Here is a 24,668-nt window from a genome sequence, read left to right as displayed (position 1 = left end):
TTTGCTGGTACCATCTTGACTGGAGTTATAATAAGGAATATTTCACAGAACTGTATATTCTCTTGCTGAAGGGCAGAGAGTCAACATTACATAAGAACTTAATAAAAAGGTTGTATAAGTAAAAGTATGTGGAGAGGACAAGAATCTTTTCCTTCAGTAATAATTCCAATATTTATGGCAGAGCATTCATTTGAAATATGATTTAGTTACCGTCACTCTTTGTAGCTTGATTGAGTAGTAAGTATCTTTGTAATTGCAGTGAGACCAGCTTTCCCAATGCAGCCTCAAGTTTTTCAACCATAATATGGTTTGGTTCTTTACTTGCTAAATTCTGTGAGTGAATGTGAAACAGACTCGTTTTGGATTACAGATTGGGAGTTACTGGCATTAGTGTGTCACTTTTATTTGTATTTTTCCATTTTCAACAATGGTCTGGATGAACTAAGAAGAAACAAAAATGGAAAAAATGAATTCAATTTGTAGACATGATGGCAGATTTATTAGGGCATTACACCTGGGCGTATTGGGTTGCTGGGGCATGCAACATCAAGAAAATCAGATAGGTCTGAAAGGGAATCTGCATGATTTTCCATATGAACTTAGAGCCACTCTTTTATCTGAATATTTTTCCTATACTTGGCATGGTACGAGGCCAGGAAGAAATACCTCACTAAAATGATGTAATTTTGTGATCACTAACTTTATGATTGTGGCATTGTTGATGGCTTGCAATTTTCTCCCATTTCAAGATCACTTTTTTCTGTCATAGATGAATGTTGAACTCATGAAATCAGCCTGTAAATCTGCACAGTGAAACTTAGATCCTGCAATGAGTAGCTACTCAATTTTGGGCAATTTGAGGACAGGAAATATTTCAGATACTCCCTTATTTTACCACTCACTCAATTACACACTGCTATTTCTGGAAGGTAGGGGAAAAATCTCTGTACAATGATAGGCTGGACCTGATTGTCCTTTTTTCAGCCATGGTGAATAATGTTAAGTATTTAGTTATTATTTTCAAATTGCCGTATCATTTCCTATTCACTCTGAAACCTTCCTGAATCTTTTTTTCACAATCCATAATGCCACATTGAATGATTAGCAAAGTTCTGTACCATATACTTTGATCCTCTTGTCCAAATGTTTGATCTGGATTGCAAATGACATCCACAGTTTCTCTTTAATCTGTTTGTTTATCTGTTCTGCTCATTGCAATCTCAGAAGCATCCAACATATTTGTCTTTTATGATTTCACTTTCATAAGTCCTATCTTATTTTCTGTTGGTATTCCTTTCTATTTAACCATTAAATCCTACAGCAGTAATTTTCCTCTTAATTGCACACTGATAAGATCCTAGTGAGTAGGTTCATATAATTATTGGAGTCCAACTAAATTTGAATCAAGCCCTGAAACTTTGGTGAATTCGCTTGTACGGTTTGGCAGGCAGAATTACTATTGCATTTTCAGCAGAGATCATATTTACAATGTTAAGTAAGCTAGAAAGTTAGCTAAAGGTTTTTTAAAACATGAAGAGTTAACCAATATCCAACAAAGATTCTTGAACATTAAAGGTAATTGGCAGCCATGAACAAACAAAAAACCAGTTGAGCATATCAGAATTGCTTTGGCACTGGAATGATCAAAATAGTACAGTTAATTGCTTGAATAAATATCAATGGGGCTATTAAACGAGGTGAACTATAGTTAATTTTTAACCAATGTGGGAGCAATTTTAAATGTTCCTCATAAAAATTATTTCTGGTAAATTATTTTCTTTCCTTGTATTGTGCCTTTCACAACCTCAGACTTTAGAAAATGCTTTACTATTTAGACAGCAGGTGCAGGAGTAGGCCATTTGGCCCTTCTAGCCAGCACCGCCATTCACTGTGATCATGGCTGATCATACACAATCAGTACCCCATTCCTGCCCTCTCCCCATATCCCTTGACCCCACTATCTATAAGAGCTCTATCTAACTCTCTCTTGAATGCATCCATAGACTTGGCCTCCACTGCCTTCTGGGGCAGAGCATTCCACATATCCTCTGCTCTCTGCGTGAAAAAGTTTTTCTGTATCTTTTCTAAATGGCCTACCCCTTATTCTTAAACTGTGGCCTCTAGTTCTGGACTCACCCATCAGCGGGAACATGCTTCCTGCCTCCAGTGTGTCCAATCCCTTAATAATCTTATATGTTTCAATCAGATCCTCTCTCATCCTAAATTCCAGTGTATACAATCCCAGTCGCTCCAATCTTTCACCATATGACAGTCCCACCATTCCGGGAATTAACTTTGTGAACCTACGCTGCACTCCCTCAATAGCAAGAATGTCCTTCCTCAAATTTGGAGACCAAAGCTGCACACAATACTCCAGGTGGGGTCTCACCAGGGTCCTGTACAGCTGCAGAAGGACCTCTTTACTCCTATACTCAATTCCTCTTGTTATAAAAGCCAGCATGCCATTAGCTTTCTTCACTGCCTGCTGTACCTGCATGCTTGCTTTCATTGACTGATGTACAAGAACACCTAGGTAAGTACTTTTGAACAGCCATAGTCTAGAGTATGTGACATCCAATTATTTCACTGTAGGCTCTTACATCAGACAATGAAATAAGTGACAAGATAATCTACCCAGTATTATTTGAAGGCTAGATGCCGTCCAGTACATTTGGAGAAAATCCTTTACTTTTTGAATAGCACCATAGAATCTTATACCACTTTTGATCAACCATCATAACTAAAACACAGCAATTTTGAAGCACAACACTCCCGTATTACTATACAGAGCTAGCAGTTAGATTTTATACTATTATCTGTGGTGTCACGAAATCAGAGTGAAGGGTGAGGAAGCTGTTAATATGGCATATGGGATCCTTCATTTTATGTGCAACGATATGGAGTACAAAAACAAGGAAATTATGCTGAATATTTCTTTAAATGCTGGTCCAACCCAGCTGGAGTATTGTGGCTAGCTATGTGCACTGCATTTTCAAAAGGATGTCGAGGGGAAGGGACTTTGAGAGGGTACAGAAGTAGTTTATTAGAAGGATTAAAGACTTCTGTTCCATGGCAAGACCTTAGAAACTAATGTTATTCTCTTCAGTGCAGAGAAGAGTTAAGTGGAGATTTCATGAATGGTTTTGATAGAGTAAATATTTTCAGTACCAGGAGATTCGGTAACCAGAGGACATAGATTTAAGGTAATTGGCAAAGTAACTATAGGCAACATGAGGAAAAAATAATCATGTGGTGAGCTATTATGATCTGGAATGTGCTGCTTGAAAGGATGGTAGGAGCAGATTCAATGCTGAATTCTGTTTATAGGCCATAAGTTCAAAATTGCATCCATTAAGCATTGCTCTGTTGTGTAATCAAAGTTCCACTGCTTACTCCATTGTTATTCCAGTTTGTCTGCCTGTCATGTGGCACCTCATAAAGAAAAAAGCAGTTTTGAAAATTCACATGCACAACAAATATAACATTTACATTTTCAATTAGTTCTGTTATTTCCTCAAAGAAAATGTAAGCCTGGTTTTAGTGGGTGCTAATAAGAATAAAGCATGGTTAAATTACTCAGCCAGCATTTGGAGTTCTGTAACGCTAATCCATTGGTAGAGACTTGAATCCCACCGTAACAACTGGGAAGTTTAAAAATAAATATGTTTAAATTAAGCTAACTCTTTAATGGTGACCATGAAGTTAGATTGTTGTAAATAAAACCATCTGGTTCACTCTTGTCCTGCAAGGCAGGCAATCAGTTACATTTATCTCTTGTGATTCATATGTGACTTCAGTCAGAGCACTGAGGTTTACCCTTAATTCCTTCCTAATAGGAGGAACAATAAGATATGGACAACAAATTTTGGCATTACCAATGCCTTTGTCATCCCATAAATGAATGAAATAATTAAAAGGGTAGGGATTATATCTATAACTGCTGGAGGAGAATAGTTAACTTGGATACACCGAATTAATTATTTATCTTTGTATCAAAGCTCGGAACCGTGCCTTGGGTTACAGATCCAGTTTACCATGACCTAATCGACTGAAGAACTGGGTCAGGGAGCAGAATGATCTACTCCTGTTCTTATGTTCTGTTAGTATGCACTCTTTTGACCTTTAAAAGTACCAACAATTTCAGGAAATAGATGACATAGACAGTTATGGGTTGTGAATCGTTAGTCATCTGAATCTGTGATTTGTTGAGTGCGGCCAAGATCTCTTGGAGCTTGATTGCCTGAGTGATTTGGATCGGAATTTATAGGTTTATCTTCTCTCCTACACTTATTCACCTCTTTCTTTGCCTCTTCATGATGAAGATTTTCTGAGGGGGCACCTTTATTGCAGAGTTTATTTACGGTGACAGAGTGAGAAATTGTACTTGTTGTTTTATGGGGAAGTGATGATTAGTTTGAATAACAAAATCAAGACGAGTGTTATTTTATATATCCTTGGTAAAGCTGAAAATTGCATTCTTAATTCATAATGAGTAGCAGACTAAATCTAAAAGATAAAGGAACATTTTCATTTTGGTTCAACAATGTTGAGGTTCCATCAAGTTTGGTGCCATTTTTTTTCTACTTAGGTCACTGGAAAGTAAGCGTGAACCTGAGAAGGGTGATTAATTTTTTACTTAAGTTACTGATTGTCAGTTGCATTTTGAGTCTCTGTTCAACAAAAAAATACTTTATTCATAACATCCTATTAAAATGATAATATTGTGGGTCATGCAATATCAAGGTTTTGCTACAAGGGACTAGATTGTCCAGCTTTTGTTTTTTGAGAGACTTTTCTAGTTCTGAGTTACTTGTCTCACTTCTGCCACTCCTGAATCTTGCAGTCTTTTTCTCTTATCTCAGACTGATCCACTAGTTCTTGCAGCAGACCCACAGGTTACCACAATAGGAGTAAGTATCACTTTGCCTCCTCTTTTTGCCACAATGAGGCCACTGTCAGGGTGGCAGAACAACATTTCATATTCCGTCTAGATAGCCTCCAACCTGATGACATGAATATTAATTTCTCCTTCCGATAATCTTTTGCCCTGCTCCTTCCCTTTGCTTCTATTCCCCACTCTGCCTTCTTCCTTTTTCTCCTCACCTGCCTATCACCTCCCTCTGGAGCCCTCCTTCTCCAGCCCTTTATCTTTCCCACCCACCTGGCTTCACACAATTAACTAAATATAGGGATATATTTGACGCACAAATTTTGATACTATGTATATTTCAAATATTTTTTGTGAAGTTTCTGATTTATGATTTGGTCACCACATTAACATTAACAACATGATACAGATCTGCTTAGAGCCAGAGAGAGATATAAAAAAAAACAAATTAAAACATATTTTGAATCCTTACTGTGAATCTATTCACAGCTCTCACTATAATTCATTTCTGAGGAAATCCTTCACATTCAGAGAAGACGAGTCCTTACCTGAAGCCTTTATGCACCCTCTCAGTGAGTGAAAAAGATACTGTTTCAAGTATTCTCCTTAGTGATCTGGCCAAAACCTATTACTCAATCAACATAGGAGAGTATTAAATGGGTATTGTGGCGACCCATTTCCTGGCACATACGAACTGGCTCACAATTAGCCAGCGTTCCGGCTAAGGGAGATAGCCTACGGGGGTTTGCGAGCACAGAGCTTTGGAGCCTCTGCGCCACGGGGGGCAGGTTGAGGGATGCTTAAAAGCAAGGCTGGGTATTTCGAATAAAGTTTTTCTTCGACTGCTGTTACCGACTCCGTGTCGTAATTTTAGCGCTGCATGTAGCACACCGCTACAGTATTGCCATTTTATTTTTTGTCAGAGCTTACTGTTCTGAGAGTAGCTGCTGCATTTTTTTCCATTATAATAATGATCATATAGTTGCAAACACAAGAGTCTACAGATGCTGGAATCTGGAGTAACAAGCAAAATGCTGGAGGAATTAAGTGGGTCAAGCAGCACTTATGGAAGGAAACGGATAGTTGATGTTTTGGATTGAGACTCTTCATTGGGATGAAGCACCAGACCAGAAACATTCCCTGTACATTTCCCTCCACAGATGCTGCCTGACAAGCTGTGGCCCCGCAGCATTTTGCTTTTTCAGTTGTATTTCATTTCCTGTAAACTGTTTTAGGATGTTTTGAAATGAATTTGAAAGGTAAGTCTTTCTTATTGCTGCTTAGAATTTAATTGGTGGGATTTACAAAACCTTCAGTTTACTTGCAGTGGATATTGTAATGCTTCCAATATTTGCTTTCCTAATTGCAACTCTACTTTGTTTTTGTCCAAGAATCCCGACCACTCTCTGTACCAATCAAACTAATGCAAAGCTGTGAAGAATGGAGCAGTCCAGAAGAACGAATGAAAGAGTTTATTGGATTAGTCTGGGATGCCGTCAAACGCCTAACAGTTCAGGTGTGTTGTGTCAAACCAAACTTCAGACAGATATGCTGTTTATTTCTTTAATAAATAATAGAAGTGCTTTCTTTCAGCAATATTTCTGCTACCTTCATCCTAAATCCTCCATGTGTGAATTATGCATCATTCCTGAGGACTCTGATCTGTATCAGATCCAGCATTCCCTTGATTTTTAGATTATATTTAGCTGTTGGCCTTAACCCTCTCAATCTTGTATCAGCCCCATAATACTTGGAAGTTTATGCATGTGCCTAGTTATAGCCAGTTGGTCAGGTATCATGCTGTACTATTTAACCTTTCACCAGACCAATTTACCCCCTCCATCTCCATTTTGCTGTACCGTGTTGTCAGGCTCTGTGGCTGCCACAAGAGTTAACTGTAACAACAGGAACCTGGCTCCCAATGGCCAATGCAAAAGTAAGACAGCTGCTGTGAGCCCAGCAAGCAGCAGCCATCCATGAATGTGCATATTAATATTCTTGATCATAAATGCGAGAAAACTACTGGAGTAATTTCTTAATGCCAAGTTGTCCCAATTGTGTCATTTATTTTCGTAGCTCCTGAATTAGTGCTAGGCACAACAGAATGCCCATTTAGCACACCAGTAATGGATGAAAAGAATAGATCCCCCAACTGTACTTGTATACTCATGCTTATGAGGCCAGATTCTGCTCTAACTCCAGCTACAAGTTTGCTAATGATACCACTGTAGTGGGCTATATCTTAAAGGACAATGAATACAGAAGGGAGATAGAGAGCTTACTAACATGGTGTCATGATAGCAACTTTTCCCTCAAAGTTAACAAAAAAAGGCTGGTCATTGATATCAGGAAACATCAATGGTATTGAGGTTGAGAGCTTCAAATTTCCATGTGCCATGGCCCAAGCATTATTGATGTCACGCCCAAGAAAACTCTCCATCAACTTACTATAATTTATTGGAGAACCATTGAAAGCATTCTGTATGAATGCATAACAGCTTGGTATGGCAACTGCTCTGCATGTGAATCTCAAGAAGCTGCACAGAGTTATGGGTACAGCTCAGCACATCACAAGAACCACCTCCTCAATATGAACTCTCTACTTCTTGCTGCCCTAGTAAGGTGCCAGCATAAGACCATACAAATCAATGACCCCCCCCCCCCCCCCATCCACCCCAGTTATTCTCTCTTCTCTCCTGTCCTATCAGGCAGAGGATATAGAAGCATGAAAGCATGTATCATGAAAGCGCCGCAGGGGACCGTGCTCTCTCCGGTCCTGTTCACCTTGTACACATCAGACTTCCAGTATAACTCGGAGTCCTGCCATGTGCAGAAGTTTGCTGATGACACAGCCATAGCGGGGTGTGTCAGGAATGGTCAGGAGGAAGAGTATAGGAAACTGATACAGGACTTTGTGATATGGTGCAACTCAAACTACCTGCGTCTCAATATCACCAAGACCAAGGAGATGGTGGTGGACTAGGAGACCTAGGCCTCATATGGAGCCAGTGATCATTAATGGAGAATGTGTGAAGCAGGTTAAGACATACAAGTATCTGGGAGTGCAGTTAGACGAGAAGCTAGACTGGACTGCCAACACAGATGCCCTGTGCAGGAAAGCACAGAGTCAACTGTACTTCCTCAGAAGGCTGGCGTCATTCAATGTTTGTAGTGAGATGCTGAAGATGTTCTATCGGTCAGTTGTGGAGAGCGCCCTCTTCTTTGTGGTGGCGTGCTGGGGAGGCAGCATTAAGAAGAGGGATGCCTCACGTCTTAATAAGCTGGTAAGGAAGGCGGGCTCTGTCGCGGGCACAGAACTGGAGTGTATGACATCGGTGGCAGAGCGGAAGGTGCTGAGTAGGCTACGGTCAATCATGGAAAACCCTGAACATCCTCTGCACAGCACCATCCAGAGACAGAGAAGCAGCTTCAGCAGCAGGTTGCTGTCAATGCAATGCTCCTCAGACAGGATGAAGAGATCATTACTCCCCAATGCCATTCGGCTCTACAATTCAACCACCGGGGCAAGACATGTTAAGTGCCGGGGTTAGGACTGAGCTTAAGTTACCACTCAATGCACTTTAGTAAGCTGTTTAAGAACTTTTTAAAAGCTATTTATTAATGCTTTTTGGGAGGGTGATTTTAGATGCATATCATATTTATACTGAGTTAAATACTGTATGTAATTAGTTTTGCTACAATAAGTGTATGGGACACTGGAAAAATGTTGAGGGATGAATAAAGTATATATCTATCTATCTATCTATCTATCTATCATGAGGCTTGACAGTTTCTATCCTTATGTTATCAGACTCTTGACTGGACCTCTTGTCTGATGCGATGGACTCTTGACCTCACTGTGATCTTAAATTTTGTTGTTTACCTATACTGCCCCTATACTTTTACACTTTATTCTGCATTGTTATTGTTTTACCCTATTCTAGTTCAATGCACCATGTAATGACTTTATTTGTATAAATAGTAGTCACAACCAGGTTTTCATTGTTTCTTGGTACCTGTGGCAATAACAAACCAATATCAAAACCAACGTCAAAATTTGATGTTTGTGGAGCTGGCTGTATGCAAAACAAGTAAAACTGCAGAGTGTTGGGTTCTGAAACAAAAACAGAAAATGCTTGAGGAACTCAGCCAGAGAAACCATTTAATGTTTCAGGTCAGCTACCCTTCCTATAGAACTAGGGAGAGAGTGGAGGGTTTACACTTTCCAAAGGAGAGTTTAGGGGAAGGAGTGAGGTGTAAGACAAGAGCCTAAAAGGAGATTGGTCAAGATAGATCAAGTACTGTTCGCAAGAGATTTTAAAGAAATTGTGTATGAAAGAGACTTGGGTATGATAGCAAGCATAGAAATAGAACAGACCTAGAACATAGAACATAATGGAAATTATAAGTGCAATTTCTCTTGTGTTGGAGAATTCAGTATCTATTCCAGGGGTTGCAAGTTCCTATTGTGTATGTCAGTCCTCTCTAAAGCATTGGAGAAGACCACAGACAGATGGGTCAGAATGCAGGAGGGATTGAGAATTAAAGGGACATGCAAAAGGAAGATCAGCATCACCCCTGGATACACAGATCACCCAAGCTGTGTGCAAGTTGGTCGCTGTGTTTCTTACCATAGTGACTACACTTAAGATATATGTATTTACTTTGCTATAAAGTGCCATGAGCTGACTGATTTAAGGAAGCATGATGTAAATCTAATTCTTTCTGTAGCACTATATGTCCTCTTTGAACTTTGACATCAGGTGGCTTGGAAGTCTTACTTTTAGAACAGTTACTGCATTGATGATTTGTTGTAAATCAGAATCCAGAGTCTGTTGGTATTGGCAAGCTTTGACGAATGCAAATCCATTAACACATGACTTAAACTTCTTAGGTGAACCTCATCCCCTCAAACTCCAATAGTAAGCATAGCTTGGGTACTTAAGTATTACAGTAAATGAATAGTGACAGAAACTGTACCCTTTTCTGTGTTACTTTTCCAGCTGAAGGATGGCAATAATAATGCATGATGAAAAGTTGAAATTACTAAGTAAGCAGACTGAATTGTACCAAAAAAATGATCTCTCATTAGTGCAATTTCCGATGACATGCATTTTGAATTATTTGGAGTTCTCTTCATATCTGGAAGGTGGTTTTCAAGATTTTCATTCACTCAAAACTGTCACATATTCACAGTATTAACCTTTCCAGATCTCAGTTCCACCCCACCCCCTCCAGTCTTCTCCTATCATTTTGTATTTCCCCCTCGCCCTCCCCCCCACTTTCAAATCTCTTACTGTCTTTTCTTTCAGTTAGTCCTGACGAAGGGTCTCGGCCCGAAACATCGACTGTGCTTCTCCCTATAGATGCTGCCTGGCCTGCTGTGTTCCACTAGCATTTTGTGTGTGTTGCATGTATTCACAGATGTTTGTTTTAAACAATTATTCAGTCTCTGAAGGTGCTTTTTGTAGGCTTATTAAATCTCAAATTGTGATACTTGTGCTATGTCAGTGGTGCCTGAAAAATATAGTAATTTTAAGCTTTCAGCTCCAAATGGTCCTACTGAAGGGTCTCAGCCTGAAACGTCAACTGCACTCTTTTCCAAAGATGCTGATGCATTCCTCCAGCATTTTGTGTGTGTTGCTTTTATATTTAATGTTTTTTTTTCCTGATGTGAATAGCATTTGGGCAGTTGGCAATGGCAAGAGAGTGGAGAGGTGCATTTTTAGAATTATGGATCAGCCATATTCTCATTGGATGGTGGAAATGGCTTAATAGGTGAAATGAATCAGCTTGGGCAATAAATTAGCAGACTCAGAGAGGCTTCAAAGTTTCTGAGTTGCCACTGTTATAAGACATGCCTGTTTTTGGGCAATTTCTAATAGGGTGTACTACTCAGGTTCACCACTTCCATCACCCATCCTCCCCCCACCGATCAACTTCTCCTTTGCCTTCAAAATTCTTGATTGTTCGGATTCCTTCCTGACTGCCCAAATGCTCTATTCTCCAACTCCACATCCCTGTATACCAGGCTTTACAATTCTGCCTCACTGTTGAAATTTTAATCTTAAACCACTGACCAAAGGTCACATCTGATACTCATACACTAATTCTCTAACCTCTTTAGTTGTTTGGTTGCCAGACATGCTTGATTCTTTTATTTGCATACCCAAAATGATAGAGAAAACAAAGGAAGATGTGTAAGAGACCAGTGACCAAAACTTACATAGCCACATTTAGCCAGTGGATATTTGGCTAAAGAGGGCTAGGTAAGCTTTGGTTATTGGATTATTGGGAAGTATATTGTACCTCATCGTAGATATTCAGCAGGATTTGATATTGCTGCATTTGCGAAATATTGAAGGTCCCAATTCTGCAAGTGAATTGTGGTCAAGTATAAAGCAGCAATATTTGTCTTATCCCAATACTATGCTGCTAATCACAAATAGGTTCAAAGAGTGTCCCTTTTGCACATCACACTTATCTTTGTTATCGCTTTTTCCAAATCTTAAAACATCCTCTGGCCAGTACTAGAAGTAATTATATACTTTGGACAGACTACAGTGGTTTTAGAAGCTGGCTCACCACCACCTAACCAATTGTGTTGCATTGGACAGCTAGGGCCTGTCTCTGTGCTGTAGGAGTTGTACAACCTACAGCACAGAGACAGGCCCTTTGGCCCATCTAGTCCATGCTGACCTGGTCCACTTCCTAGTCCCATTCACCTGTGCCCAGACCATAGGCCCCATACCTCTCTCGCCCATGTACCTATCTAAACTTATCTTAAATGTTATGAGTGAACCCACATCTACCACTTCCACTGGCAGCTTATTCCACACTCTCACCACCCTCTGAGTGAAGAAGTATCCCTTGAGATTTCCCTTAATATTTCACCTTTCACCCAAAATTTATGACCTCTAGTTATAATCTCAATCAAACTGAGGGGAAAGATCCTGCAAGCAATCACCCTCTCTGTACCCATCATAATTTTGTGTACCTCCATAGATCTCTCCTCTTTCTTCAGTGCTCCAGGAAATAATAAAGTCCTAACCTATTCAATCTTTCCCTATACTCATGTCCTAAAGTCTTGCAACATTTTTGCAGATTTTCTCTGCACTTTTTCAAGCTTATTGATATTGGTAACTGTCCTTATCAGGGATGCCCACATTCTGAAACTAAAACAAAAGTTAACTGTCCCATATAGAAAATTATGCATAAATACTGTTATGAATTTAATACTTCAATGAGGAGAAGACAGTCAAGTGAAAAAAAGACAGAATACAGACTAATTCACGGGTTCATAAACTGTCAGTACCATATGATAATCATAAATAATAAAAAAGCAGAAATGGCTGACTACATTGGAAAGATAGGTACAAGACTGTACAAGAGGTAAGTAGAATATGTATACTTAACAAATTGAACTGTATTTTGAAGCAAATGAAATAGCTAATGAAAAGTGAATGCCAGTTTTGCTGGGTTTAAAAGGCAAACAGTTTACTTCGAAGTTTAACTGCTTCAACCAAGTCAGCTGAATTGAGCTTTCCTGATACCATGAAAGTAATGCAGAAGCATTTAGAACTGAAACCTTGGTTAATTGCAGAACACTTTAGGTCTCATAAGCAGTATCAAAAGGAAGGGGAGTCCCATTTCAACGTACTGTACATGGCTGAATTGAAAAGCTTACCTGAGCATTGTCAATTTAGCGATGAGCATAACGGTGTACTGAGAGATTGTATAGTCTGTGAAATCTTACAAGAAAGCATTCAAAAATGGCTGCTAACTGAAGCACAACTTACAATTAAAAGAGGAATTGAAATAGTTGAAACTACAGATAGAGATGCAATTGAGTTGTACTCAGGAATGAAAGTGAGCATAAACAAAATTGTGCTACCGTTGTGGCAGAGGCTCACATTCATCAGACTAATACAGGGTTAAAGGTGAAACTTGTAGAAAATGCAACAAAGTGGGACACATGCAAAGAGCATTTCAGGGATACAAAAATTAATGGACTGTACAGGGAAGAAAAAAATGATAAAAAGTCAAGATCCAGTTTTGAAAAGAGCACTGATGGGCATGCGGTTGAAAAATCTGATAATGATGAGAGTGACAGAGGACTGGGTAGCCTTGAGAGTTACTATGTGAAAACTGACAATAGGCAAGCAATATGACTTACATCAGAAGTAAACATCAAATTAATTACAATGGAATTGGTCACTGGCTCTGCTTCTTCAGTTATTCCACAATGTGAGTTTGAATGGCATTTCAAAGGTATGAAATGAAGCCTGCAGGTATTTGACTAAGAACTTATATGGGTCAGAAGATAACTCCTGTGAAAATGACATTTGTAACAGTGAAATACAACAACCAACAAGTCATATTGGTCTTGTATGTGGCAAAAATAGGAGGGCCAGCATTTTGAGCTTGTGATTGGCTGAGACAACTACAACTTGATTGGCAATCCATCCACAATTTGCATGCCACATCCCCTGCAATATAGTCATCTACAAGTGAATTAAGAAAGGGACTGGATGATGTCATAGTAGTGTTCAAGCATGACATTCAAAAATTCAAACAGTGGTGGATGCCCCAAGGCCAAAGGACATGTCACAGTTATGCTCTTTTTCAGGATTTGTCAATTATTGTAACAGACTCCTGCTAAACTTGGCTACCGTGCTGTACACCTTGAACTCATTACTACAGATTGAGAGAAGAAATGGCAATGGTCAAAGTTATGTGAGGGGGCTTTGAACAATGTAAAGGAAATGGTGATTTCAGACAGAGTATAAGACAATAAGACCATAAGACATAGGAGCAAAATTAGGCCATCTGGCCCATTGAGTCTTCTCCGCCAGTCAATCATGGCTGATCCTTTTTTCCTGTCTCCTCCTCAACCGCAGTTCCCAGCCTTCTCCCTGTAACTTTTGATGCCATTTTGAATCAAGAACTGATCAATTTCCGCCTTAAATACATCCAATGACCTGGCCTCCATAGCTGCATGTGGCAACAATTCTACAAATTCATCACCCTTTGGCTAAAGAGATTTCTCCACATCTCTGTTTTGAAAGGGAGCCCCTCTTGTTCTAGACTCCCCCACCATGGGAAACATCCTTACCACCTCTACTCTGTCTAGGCATTTCAACATTCAAAAGGGTTCAAAGAGATACCCCCCCCCCCCCCCCCACCATCCTTCTGAATTCCAGCAAGTACAGACCCAAATGTTCCTCATATGATAACGCTTTAATTCCTGGAATCATCCTTGTAAACTTCCTCTGGACTCTCTCCAATGCCAGCACATTTTTTCTAAGATGAAGGGCCCAAACAGTTCACAATCCTCAAGGCGAGGCCTCACCAGTGCCTTATAAAGCCTCAGCATCACATCCTTGCTCTTGTATTTTAGAACTCTTGAAATGAATGCTAACATGGGATGTGCCTTCCTCTCCACTGATGCAACCTGCAAGTTAACCTTCAGGGTGATCTGCACAAAGACTCCAAAGTCCCTTTGCATCTCAGATTCCTATATTTTCTCCCCATTTAGAAAATAGTCTGTACATTTATTTCTTCTACCAAAGTGCATTACCATGCATTTTCCAACATTGTATTTCATTTGCCACTCTCTTGCCCATTCTCCTAATCTGTCTAAGTCCTCCTGTAGCCTTCCTGTTTCCTCAACACTACCTGCCCCTCCACTTACCTTCATATCATCTGCAAACTTGGCAACACAGCCAAGTATTCCATCATCTAAATTACTGCTATACAGCATAAAAAGAAGCGGTACCAACACCATCCGCTACAAAACACCACTATTTACTGGCAGCCAACCAGAAAAGGATCCTTTTATTCCCACTCACTGCCTCCTACCAATCAGCCAATGCTCAAACCATTCCAGTAACTTTCTTGTAATACCACGGGCTCTTAACTTGGTAAGCAGCCTCATGTGTGGCATCTTGTCAAAGGCCTTCTGAAAGTCCAAATATACAATATCCACTGCATCCCCTTTATCTGTCCTACTTGTAATCTCCTCAAAGCATTCCAACAGGCTGGTCAGCAGGATTTTCCCTGAAGGAAACGATGCTGACTCTGTACTATAGTCCTGTGTCACCAAATAGTTCATCACCTCATCCTTAACTATTGACTTTAACATCTTCCCAACCACTGAGGTCAGGCTAATAGGTCTATAATTTCCTTTCTGCTGCCTCCCTCCTTTCTTAAAGAGTGGAGTAACATTTGCAATTTTGCATTCCTTCGGCACCATGCCAGAGTCCAATGATTTTTGAAAGATCATTTCTAATGCCACCACAATCTCTAATGCTACCTCTTTCAGAACCCCAAGGTGCAGTTCCTCTGGTCCAGGTGACTTACGTACCTTTAGGTCTTTCAGCTTTTTGAGCACCTTCGCTCTTGTAACAATAACTGCACCCTCATCTCTTCCTACACACACTACAACATCAGACACACTGCTGGTGTCTTCCACAGTGAAGACTGATGCAAAATACTCATTTAGTTCATCAGCCATCTCCTCATCCCCTTATTATTTCTCCTGCCTTATTTTCTAGCGGTCCTATATCCACTCTCATTTCTCTTTTATTTTTAACATACTTGAAAAAACTTTTACTATCCACTTTGATATTCACACATTATGATCCACATCATCCACTGAAGCTTGTCTGTGACATCTCACCTTATGGTATAGGTACAGTCAGGTCATGTTTCATGACTAATGGATGTGAACACCCCATAGCCTCTGTATCAGTTTTCCTTACTTCTGCAGAGAAAAATTACGCACAGATTGACTTAGAGACCTTGAGTCTGGTTTGAGGTGTGAAACGTTTCAACAAGTACTTATATGGGAGAGAGTTTATCCTCATTACTGGTCATCAACCACCAGTGTGCATTTTCAATCCACAGAAAGGTGTTCCACTAACAGCAGCAGCATGAATGCAGAGATGGGCTCTGTTTCTTGGAGGACACAATTATAAGATCAAATTCAAGAGGATAACTAATCATTGAAAGGCTGATGGATTGTGTTGTGAACCCTTGGAAAAGGAAATAGCTGTAAAAAATTTACCAAATAGAACACTTAACATATTCTTCCTTACGTAAATCGAAAGTCTTCCTGTTACAACAGAGATGATCCAAAAGGAGACCAGAAAAGACTCCACAATGTCTGAAGTGTACACGACAACTCAAAATGGCTGAAATACTTAGCAGACATTCCAACTCCCTCATTTTACCATAGCCAGGATGAAGTTACTCCGACGGAGGTTGCCTTATGTGGGGGATTGAGAGTTGTTGTATCATCCAAGCTGAGTACTAAAGTGTTGGAGGAGTTACATGCAGCTCATCGAGGTGTGATCAAAATGAAAGCATTGGCTCAAAGCTTTGTCTAGTGGACTGGGATAGGTTGCAATGCACGGTTCAGGATGCTAATATGTCCAGAAAATTCTTAGAGCAGCATCTCTCCATCTTTGGGAATTGCCTGCATTTCTTTGGCAGAGGATTTATGTGGATTTTGCTGGACCTTTCATGGATACAAATGTCTTGGTAGTAGAGCATGCAGCTGGAAAGTAGCCAGGTGTTCCTAATAGCTTCCACTATGGTCTCATGCACTGTTGTTGTGTTGAGAAGTCTCAAGGATTGGTGTTCCTGAATACTTAGTTGGTGACAATGGGCCACAGTTGATTATGCAACAGTTTCACTCATCCCTGAAAATGAATGGAATAAGACAGATTACATCTGTACCATATCATGTAGCTACAAATGGCTTAGCAGAAAGGTTTATCCAGAGTCTAAAGATGTACTGTGAGCAGTGTCAGCAGAACAGACTACACTGACTCTGAATCAGAAGGTCTTTACTTTTCTCCTTGCATATTGTAATGCAGCACACCCCACAACGAACAGCTCTCCAGCTGTGCTATTCCTGGGTAGTCCTTTGAGCTTACACTTGGATCTCCTTAAACCCAATCTCAGAAACAAAATGCAGGACAAACAGCTGAGACATTTTGACGGCTCCTCAACGAAGGAGGTTTGATGTTTCACTCCTTGACAAGCAGTCCTGGCGAAGAACTACAGAGGAAATCAAAAGTGAGTACTCATAAAGAGTATGGACGAAACTGGACTATTCTCCTACACAGTGGAACTGCATCTGATATTATCTAGCGACAACACATCAATCAATTGAAGAGAGCAGTGTCAATTGTTAAAGAAATGTGGCCAGAGCTGTCAGAACCGCATCCTGCAATCCTGGAGTCAACACCTACAACCACTACAGAGAAGGCCCCAGAATCTGAGATTGTTTCACAGCCACAAGTCCTCATTTGCCAAGCAGAGACATGGCCCACATTAATACTTGACTGTGATGATATTTCTGATCATTTGCAGTCCAATTGGACTGAAGTTTGAATCTTGTTTCCTTCATGTTCAGCCTTAAGAATTCTCTGCAAATTCAGTGGCACTTCACAGACAAATCCATGTTTGTAAATCTTTGATGTTCATCGTTCTCTCATTGTTTTCATTCTTAACATATTCTTTTTGGCTTGCTTTTCTACCACACATTTGTATTTAGAATACAAAGCAACCGGTATTGTAGAAGGCTAGTTAAACTGTGGTTAAACAATGTTGGGAAGGGAACCAGCAATGAAATTCAATTTTACTTAAGGCTCAATGTAGGAGATTACATTGTCTGGTTCATGGGATGGCTTGGGTGGAGATGTTGTGAACACAAGTGTGAGCAATTATGTGTAGTTGACTTTGAGAGGTCAAGTGTAAGGGGAAAGAATGCCTGTAATAACATAACTCTTAACAGCACTGATTTGCAGAAGGATCATGAGGTGCAAGTTGAAAAGCCCTCTGAAAGTGGCCACACAAGTAGATAGGGTGGTAAGGAAGGTTTATGGCTTGCTTGCCTTCATTGGTGCGAGCAATATTTATAAAAGTAAGGAAGTCATGTCACATTTATATGCAGAAGTTTTGTTTGGTTGCTTAGTTCTTGTCACCTCATTACTGGAAGGATATGTAGATTTTGAAAAGGGTGCAGAAGAGGCTGCTCCCCAGGGCTGAAATGGCTAGCACGAAAGGGCATAGTTTTAAGGAGCTTGGAAGTAGGTACAGAGGAGATGTCAGGGGTAAGTTTTTTTACGCAGAGAGTGGTGAGTGCGTGCAATGTGCTGCCGACGGCTGTGGTGGAGGTGGAAACAATAGGGTCTTTTAAGAGTCTCCTGGATAGGTACATGGAGCTTAGAAAATAGAAAGCTATGCATAAAGCCTTGGTAGTTCTAAGGCAGGGACATGTTCGGCACAGTTTTGTGGGCCGAAGGGCCTGTATTGTGCTGTACGTTTTCTATGTTCTATGTTTCTATGATGTTGTCAGGATTCAGTGGTATGAACTATAAGAAGAAATTGGACAATCTTTTGTTCAAGGACATTTTTTAATCATTATTTATATATATGTTACTAAATACAACGACATTCATTTTCTTGCAGACATTTACAGGGGAAAATAGAAATGCAATAGAATTTTATGAAACATTTAAGACTGACAAACAACCAATGTGCAAAAGAAGACTATCTGTGCAGATAAAAATAAAACTGAGAACATGAAATGTAAAGAGTCTTTGAAAGTGAGTCCATAGAGCCCTCGGGGGAGTTGGGGGTGCCAAGTGGGGCCCTCACGTGTGAGGGGTGTGGCTGTCGGTCGGGTGCTGTTTACCGTTAAACGGGACTGGGTGGGCAGGGCCGGGAAGAAAGGGCAGGTGAGGCATTGGCATTTAACCGTTCCGCCCTGGCAAAAATAAGAAGATGGCGTTGGGGGTTTGTACCGAGGCCTGCAGCTTGCCCTTTCACCTCTTAATGGTAGAGTAGATGCCTATCAACCTCGATCCCAGAGAAAGGGCGGCAGGCCCCTTCACCCCCACTAGACTTGCACCAGTCCTGCCAGCGGGCCGTCGTCTCGTACCCCGACCGGACTGGCGAACAGTTGGAGAAGGAGCTCCACGATGGCCTTGAGGAGGTCAAGGAGCACTTCAAGGACCTCAATGACCGCTTCACAAAGTACATCAACAGCACTGTCCTCTGCCGCAACAAGCAGTTGCTGGCCGAGCTCAGCAATGCTGAAAAGGACGAACCCGGCTGCTCCGAGGCCATCTTCCAGAAGGTGAGGAACGACCTCAAGTGTCGGCTGGAAGAGCAGCAGAAGGAGCTCAGCTGCCTCAAGGCACACAAAGAAAAATACAAAAAAAGATTAGAAAAAGAAATTCAATTCAGAAAGGAAGCTGAAAAAGATTATGAAGATTTAAGAAAGAAAACTGATGAAACCAATGTTGCGGTGGATAAACTTCAATGTAAGGTTAAGTTTATGGAAATACAGTTATCTCAGTTAGAAGACATACGTGATCAGGAACGCATTTATTGGCCGAAGAAGGTAGAGCACATACAAAGCCTTGAACAGAGAGACACACACAAGGCGGATGTAGAACAAGCTCTTAAAGAGATTCATGCTGAACATGAACAGCTTGCTAAGAGAAATAAAGAGAATATGGACAAATATAAACAAAAGTTTGAGGAGGCCAGCACCAGGGCACTAGAGAATGCCAAGAAGGAACTGGAATGCTATCATAAAGAAATGAATGAGTTAAAGTTAAAAGATGAACAAATGAAGAACTCGCTGTTAGAAAAGGACAAAGATATATTCAGACAGAGAGAATGCAGTAAGGTATTGGAGAAAAGGATTGTCCATCACACAAACAAGTATCAGGAACTATTAAATGTAAAGACGCAGCTTGAACAAGAGATTGCCACTCACAAAAATGTACTGGGTCAAGTAGAACGGAAAGCAAGGGATTACTCATCTCAGCCAGCAATAACTAAAAAAGAAGAGGCAAGAGATACGAATGACACCTGTGTAATAACTTCATCTGATGAAGACAAGGAATCTGAGGAGAATGAAGATTTGTAAGCCATGGATCAAGACTAAAGCTGGTCTGTTGAAAACAAAATGACTGCAGATCTGAGTCCCATCTACTCAGTGTTCTCACCTATAAGAAGAGATCGAAACCTTAAACGTGTCACCAAAAAAATTGACATTAATTCAGTAAATGTGACTGAAAGATCACTAATTCTGCTTGTTTCACACATGGATTATCTGGGAAATAAAATTTAATGGAATTAAATTTTTTTTTTAAAAAAAGAAAGTGAGTCCATACATCATAGAATCATTTCAGAGTAGTGGTGAATGAATACATTTTGTTTCAGGAGCTTGAAGTTTGTAGGGTAATTACTGTTCCTAAATCTGGTGGTCTGAGAGCCAAGGCTTCTGTACCTCCTGCCTGATGGTAGTAGTGAGGAGGCATGGTCTCTGAAGTTTTCTGTGATGTTTTCACTGAAGTGTCAGAGGCTGATATGTTTATTTATGGCCAGAGAAGGAAAATTTAAAGTAAATGTACAGGGCAAGATTTTTTTCTCCAGAAAGGGATGTGTGTTTGGAATAGGCTGCCACAGTTAGTATCGGATGCAAATACAATCTCATTGAAAAGGCTTTTATATAGACAGATGAGTATACAGAGGATGGATGTATAAGAATCATGTATAGGAGTAAGATTTTGTTTAATTTGGCATCAGACATTGTGGTCTGAAAGGACTATTTCTGCTTTGTAGTGCTGTATGTTCCCTATGTTCCCTATGATCATGCCTGCAAAAGTGGCCATTGAGAGCCTATGGGTTTGTTCATGCAATTAAACTTGTGGAACTCATAAGATTATTTTGATTCACAGGTTGATAGTCAGTTGGCTTGTGGTCCATTGAGGGATGGTTGAGTAGGTATACTAAATGTAGACCCAAGGACGTTCATAGCTACAAGTGGACAGAACTGTCTACAGGTCTGTGTATGCATTGTCCTCCACTGTGTAAGGTCACTGTACTTTGGTGAATACTCAAACAAGGCCAATTCTCCAGTTCAAGCCTACTTTGATGTGAGTGGCCCATATCAATTGTGGAACTCTGTTGTACAAAAGAATTTTACACAAGTATTCTCAAAATATATGATGAATGCTTCTTAATCCCATTCCTAGTCTCTAATGAATGATGCATGGAGGCCCTGGATGAACTTTAGGGAGTGAATTCTGTGTTTGTGTACATAGAGTTTTAAGTAAAATTTATTTGTGTGATACATATGGTTAGGGACCTACAAAAGTCTTTGTAATTGGATTTACAAGAAGGCTGTTCAACTTAATTATTAAAATGTTGCAAATAATGTGGAGTATGTCTCATCAGATGTCAATCATTTTAAATGTCAGTCACTTTTATGAGGCATGGTGATTTCAGATTGGTTGTGGAGCAAAAGACCAGATTGTGAGAACGATGGTTTACACTTGTAATGACTGAACCTTCAAAATAGGTAAACAAATCCAGTGAATTCCCAATCTCTATTAAGACTTTTATCACTTATACCAACCAAGAGCCACATTATGAGTTACATTTATTTCCTTTGCATTTAGCTCTCTCTGTTCCCAAAGTTTGCTGGAGCTCCATTCCTGATGACACTGCTATGGAATTTTACAGGGGCTTTCCTACATCCTGTCCCCAGTGATAACCAATCAACTGGTTAAAATGTAATACTAATGTAGGCAATGACAGATTTTGTATAGAGAAATATTAGACACAGTGTTGATATGCCATTTTGCCTGATTGACGTACTACTCTTGTTTTTCAAGGGCATCCAAAACTTTATATAGATATTTGCTGTGGGATTTAGTGCATTTTAGGAACAGAAATATCCAATGATGCTATTGGCTAGTAATATTGAAATTAAGGCATGACTATCTTTTGTTCTTGTTCACTGGTGATGTTGAACTTGAAATTGAAGAGTTTTCCTCCTCCACGTTTCCAACATCAGAGATGTTTTGTTGAGCTAGGTTACCTCAGTTTCCAGCATATTAATAAGACTCAGGGTGGCACCTTTGTCAGTGCTTGAGGTTGTCTGAAGTGACAAAGACAGTGATGTGGCCCTGTGTCACCTATTGTCAAACTTAATCTGTTTGTAAGTCTCTATTCATGCTGCATCTTCAGATTCCACAAGAACGCTAAGGTAGAATTGCCCCCTTGGGTGAGCAGAAGGCTGCCATAAACACTCCACTCTGTAATTGCCTAGTTAAAGGTATAACTGTCATGGGTTTTTGCAGAAGTTTTGTCAAGTTCATCTTTATTTTTATTCACTTAGATAAATGTGAATTTCATAATGTTAAACCAAGTTTAGGCAAGACTTGAATTAGATATTCCAAACTAGCAGTCAAATTTATTTGGTATTAGCCACCTCGTATTTGCCATCCTTCTGGCCAGTGACGGAAAAAAAAGTGGGTTTCACTAGCCATAACTAAATTGTTATCAAGATGCCCTTGCCTTCAGAGATGTCAGCAGTGACAGAGATAACTTTTCAGAGACTGTGAACTTGTCTCACTGGCTTAACCACTGAGGACATCGTTGCCAGCTGCAAGAGGGTTTTTGGGTGACTACAGCATCACTTTACAAAGCTTCATTCAAATAGTAAAAAAAAATCTTCTTTGCATGGTATAATGAATCATATTCACATTACTAGTTGGATTGTTATAATTGTCAACTGAACTACAAAGAGTACTATCCTGAAATTTATAACCTATATTACTAATGCTAGGTCATATTTTCTGACAAAAAGACTCCCTATAGATGCTGCCTGGCCTGTTGCGTTCCACCAGCATTTTTGCGTGTGTTGCTTGGTTAAAGACTTCATTTGTAGCAAAAGGTGGCTCAAAGTAGAATTGATGCTCAATCCTTTTGTTCAATTTTCAAATTAATGAAATAATTATTTTGTCTACTTCAATTTCTTCTGAACTTAATTCACATTTTGAGTTGTTGGGTGGCAACAGTTAATATCTTATACTCCTTGTTTCATTTTAGTTTCCCCAAAACTTTTATCATCCATTATTTTTCAACTTGTCAGATAGTTAAGAATAGTTTTATATTTATACTTCAGCTCTTAATCTATTTTGGCAGCTTCTGCTTCATTATCGTTGGTTAGCCATCATGTTACAAGTACTTTTTGTGCTGCATCAAACAAAGCACTATTTTAGTTGTGCCTGTTACATTTGATTACAATAGTTAGGCAGCTTTGAGAAGTCTTTCCAAGTGCGTGTTAATTAATATGGCACGCAATTGCTGGGATTAGTGGATTGTGAATGGGCGGTTATTGAGTAGAAGTCTGCTTGCTGAAATCAGATCTATTCTCAACAAGTTATTTATATTATGAACAAAATGTTTTTAATGAAGGAATGGAATTTTAGACTATGTTTAGAGTATGAAAAACTAGCACTATTTGAAATTAAATTAATTTCCTATTAAAGGCTGAAAATATGATTAAGTCACCTGCCAGTAGATATAATTCAAACCGTAACATATATAAAAAAATGACGAACATGATATATTTGGGATTTACAAGTTCTGATGTAACCATAATTAAAAAGAAATGATTCTATTTCAGGAATTTGCAATAACTCTTTATGTTTAACACATGAATGTGTTCAATATTGATGGAGGGATACGTTGCTACCAAACTGAAATCAGATCCTTGAAACAGAAAGGACGTTACCATGGAAAAATGAAGTAACACAAGTTGCAGCTGTGATGCATTAATGAATAGGATATTTTTTTAAAAGATCATTTGTATTTGGTGTGGCTCGAAGGGACTGAACCAGATGGTTTCCATGAACAGAATCTGACCCTCAGCATGAGTGCTGTTACTGGCATATTATTTCACTTTCTTTCCCTTGATGAACGGTGTGTTGAATTATAACATGATTTACAGTTATAGGTTGATTTTCTGTTTACATTTTAACTCCTGAATTTCTGTTACTTTAACTTACTGACATGTAGTCAGCAACCCAGATCTATCTGTGAACAGGAAAAGAATGATAAATTGATTTGAAATTGAAATTCACAAGGTTTCACTTACCTCTTGAAGAAACCTGTTGGTGAAAATGTCTCATAGACCTTACACGGTAGAATTTCAGCCATATCAGTTTGAATTTAAGCAGTAATATTTATAATAAGAGTTTGTGATCATAAACAAAATAGTTTTTTGTGCTTACTGATCATAGTTCATAATGTTTCACTCTTTATACGATTGATAGAATAAAAATCAGTGTCAGTAGAGCAGTGTTAGTGTTAAACATTTTTCTTGCACTTAGTGATTACTGCATCATTGCCTAAATATATTACAAGTCTGCATCTCAGTCTGTACTCATTAAATTGCAGATTACACTTCATCATGTTTTCTGTAACATGGTTTGTTCCTTCTTCATTCAATACATGACTATCACCCAATAGCATGTACATCTACAGTGACAAACTGTTTTGAGAGGTTGGTGATGAAGCATATCAACTCATTCCTGAGAAGCAACTTCGATCAGCTCCCAATTCCTTACCAGAGCGACAGGTCCACAGCAGATACCATCTCATTGGCTCTTCATTCAATCCTGCAACATTCTGGATGGCAAAGATGCCTACATCAAGATGCTCTTTATCTTCTACAGCTCAGCATTCAATACCACCATCTCCTCAAAACTAAACAATAAGCTCTAAAACCTTGGCCTCAATGCCTCCTTGTGCAATAGGATCCTCAGTTTCCTCACTTGAAGACCCCAGTCAGTTCGGATTGGCAGTAACATCTCCTCTATGCATTCCATTAACACAGGTGCAGCACAAGGCTGTGTGCTTAGCCCCTTGCTCTACTCACTTTACATTTATGACAACTTCA

The 24,668-nt window shown here is 39.6% G+C and overlaps 2 protein-coding genes across 3 annotated transcripts in view; both read left to right on the top strand.

Annotated features, from left to right (window-relative positions):
• LOC132398003 (intermembrane lipid transfer protein VPS13B-like) overlaps positions 1-24,668 on the top strand; it is a 1,044,617-nt gene that overhangs the window by 589,454 nt on the left and 430,495 nt on the right. For both annotated transcript variants that reach the window (XM_059976892.1, XM_059976883.1), the window contains exon 22: positions 6,280-6,404. In XM_059976892.1, the coding sequence (XP_059832875.1) occupies positions 6,280-6,404 (125 nt within the window). The remainder of the gene's footprint in view (positions 1-6,279; positions 6,405-24,668) is intronic.
• LOC132394823 (glial fibrillary acidic protein-like) lies at positions 17,096-20,223 on the top strand. The gene is made up of 2 exons (XM_059971448.1): positions 17,096-17,284; positions 18,744-20,223. Exons 1-2 carry the CDS (start codon positions 17,096-17,098, stop codon positions 19,839-19,841), a joined length of 1,287 nt encoding a protein of 428 aa, XP_059827431.1. The 3' UTR covers positions 19,842-20,223.

The sequence above is a fragment of the Hypanus sabinus genome, chromosome 1 (genome assembly GCF_030144855.1).
Source record: "Hypanus sabinus isolate sHypSab1 chromosome 1, sHypSab1.hap1, whole genome shotgun sequence".
NCBI lineage: Eukaryota > Metazoa > Chordata > Chondrichthyes > Myliobatiformes > Dasyatidae > Hypanus > Hypanus sabinus.
This window is presented reverse-complemented; position numbering and strand designations above follow the sequence as displayed.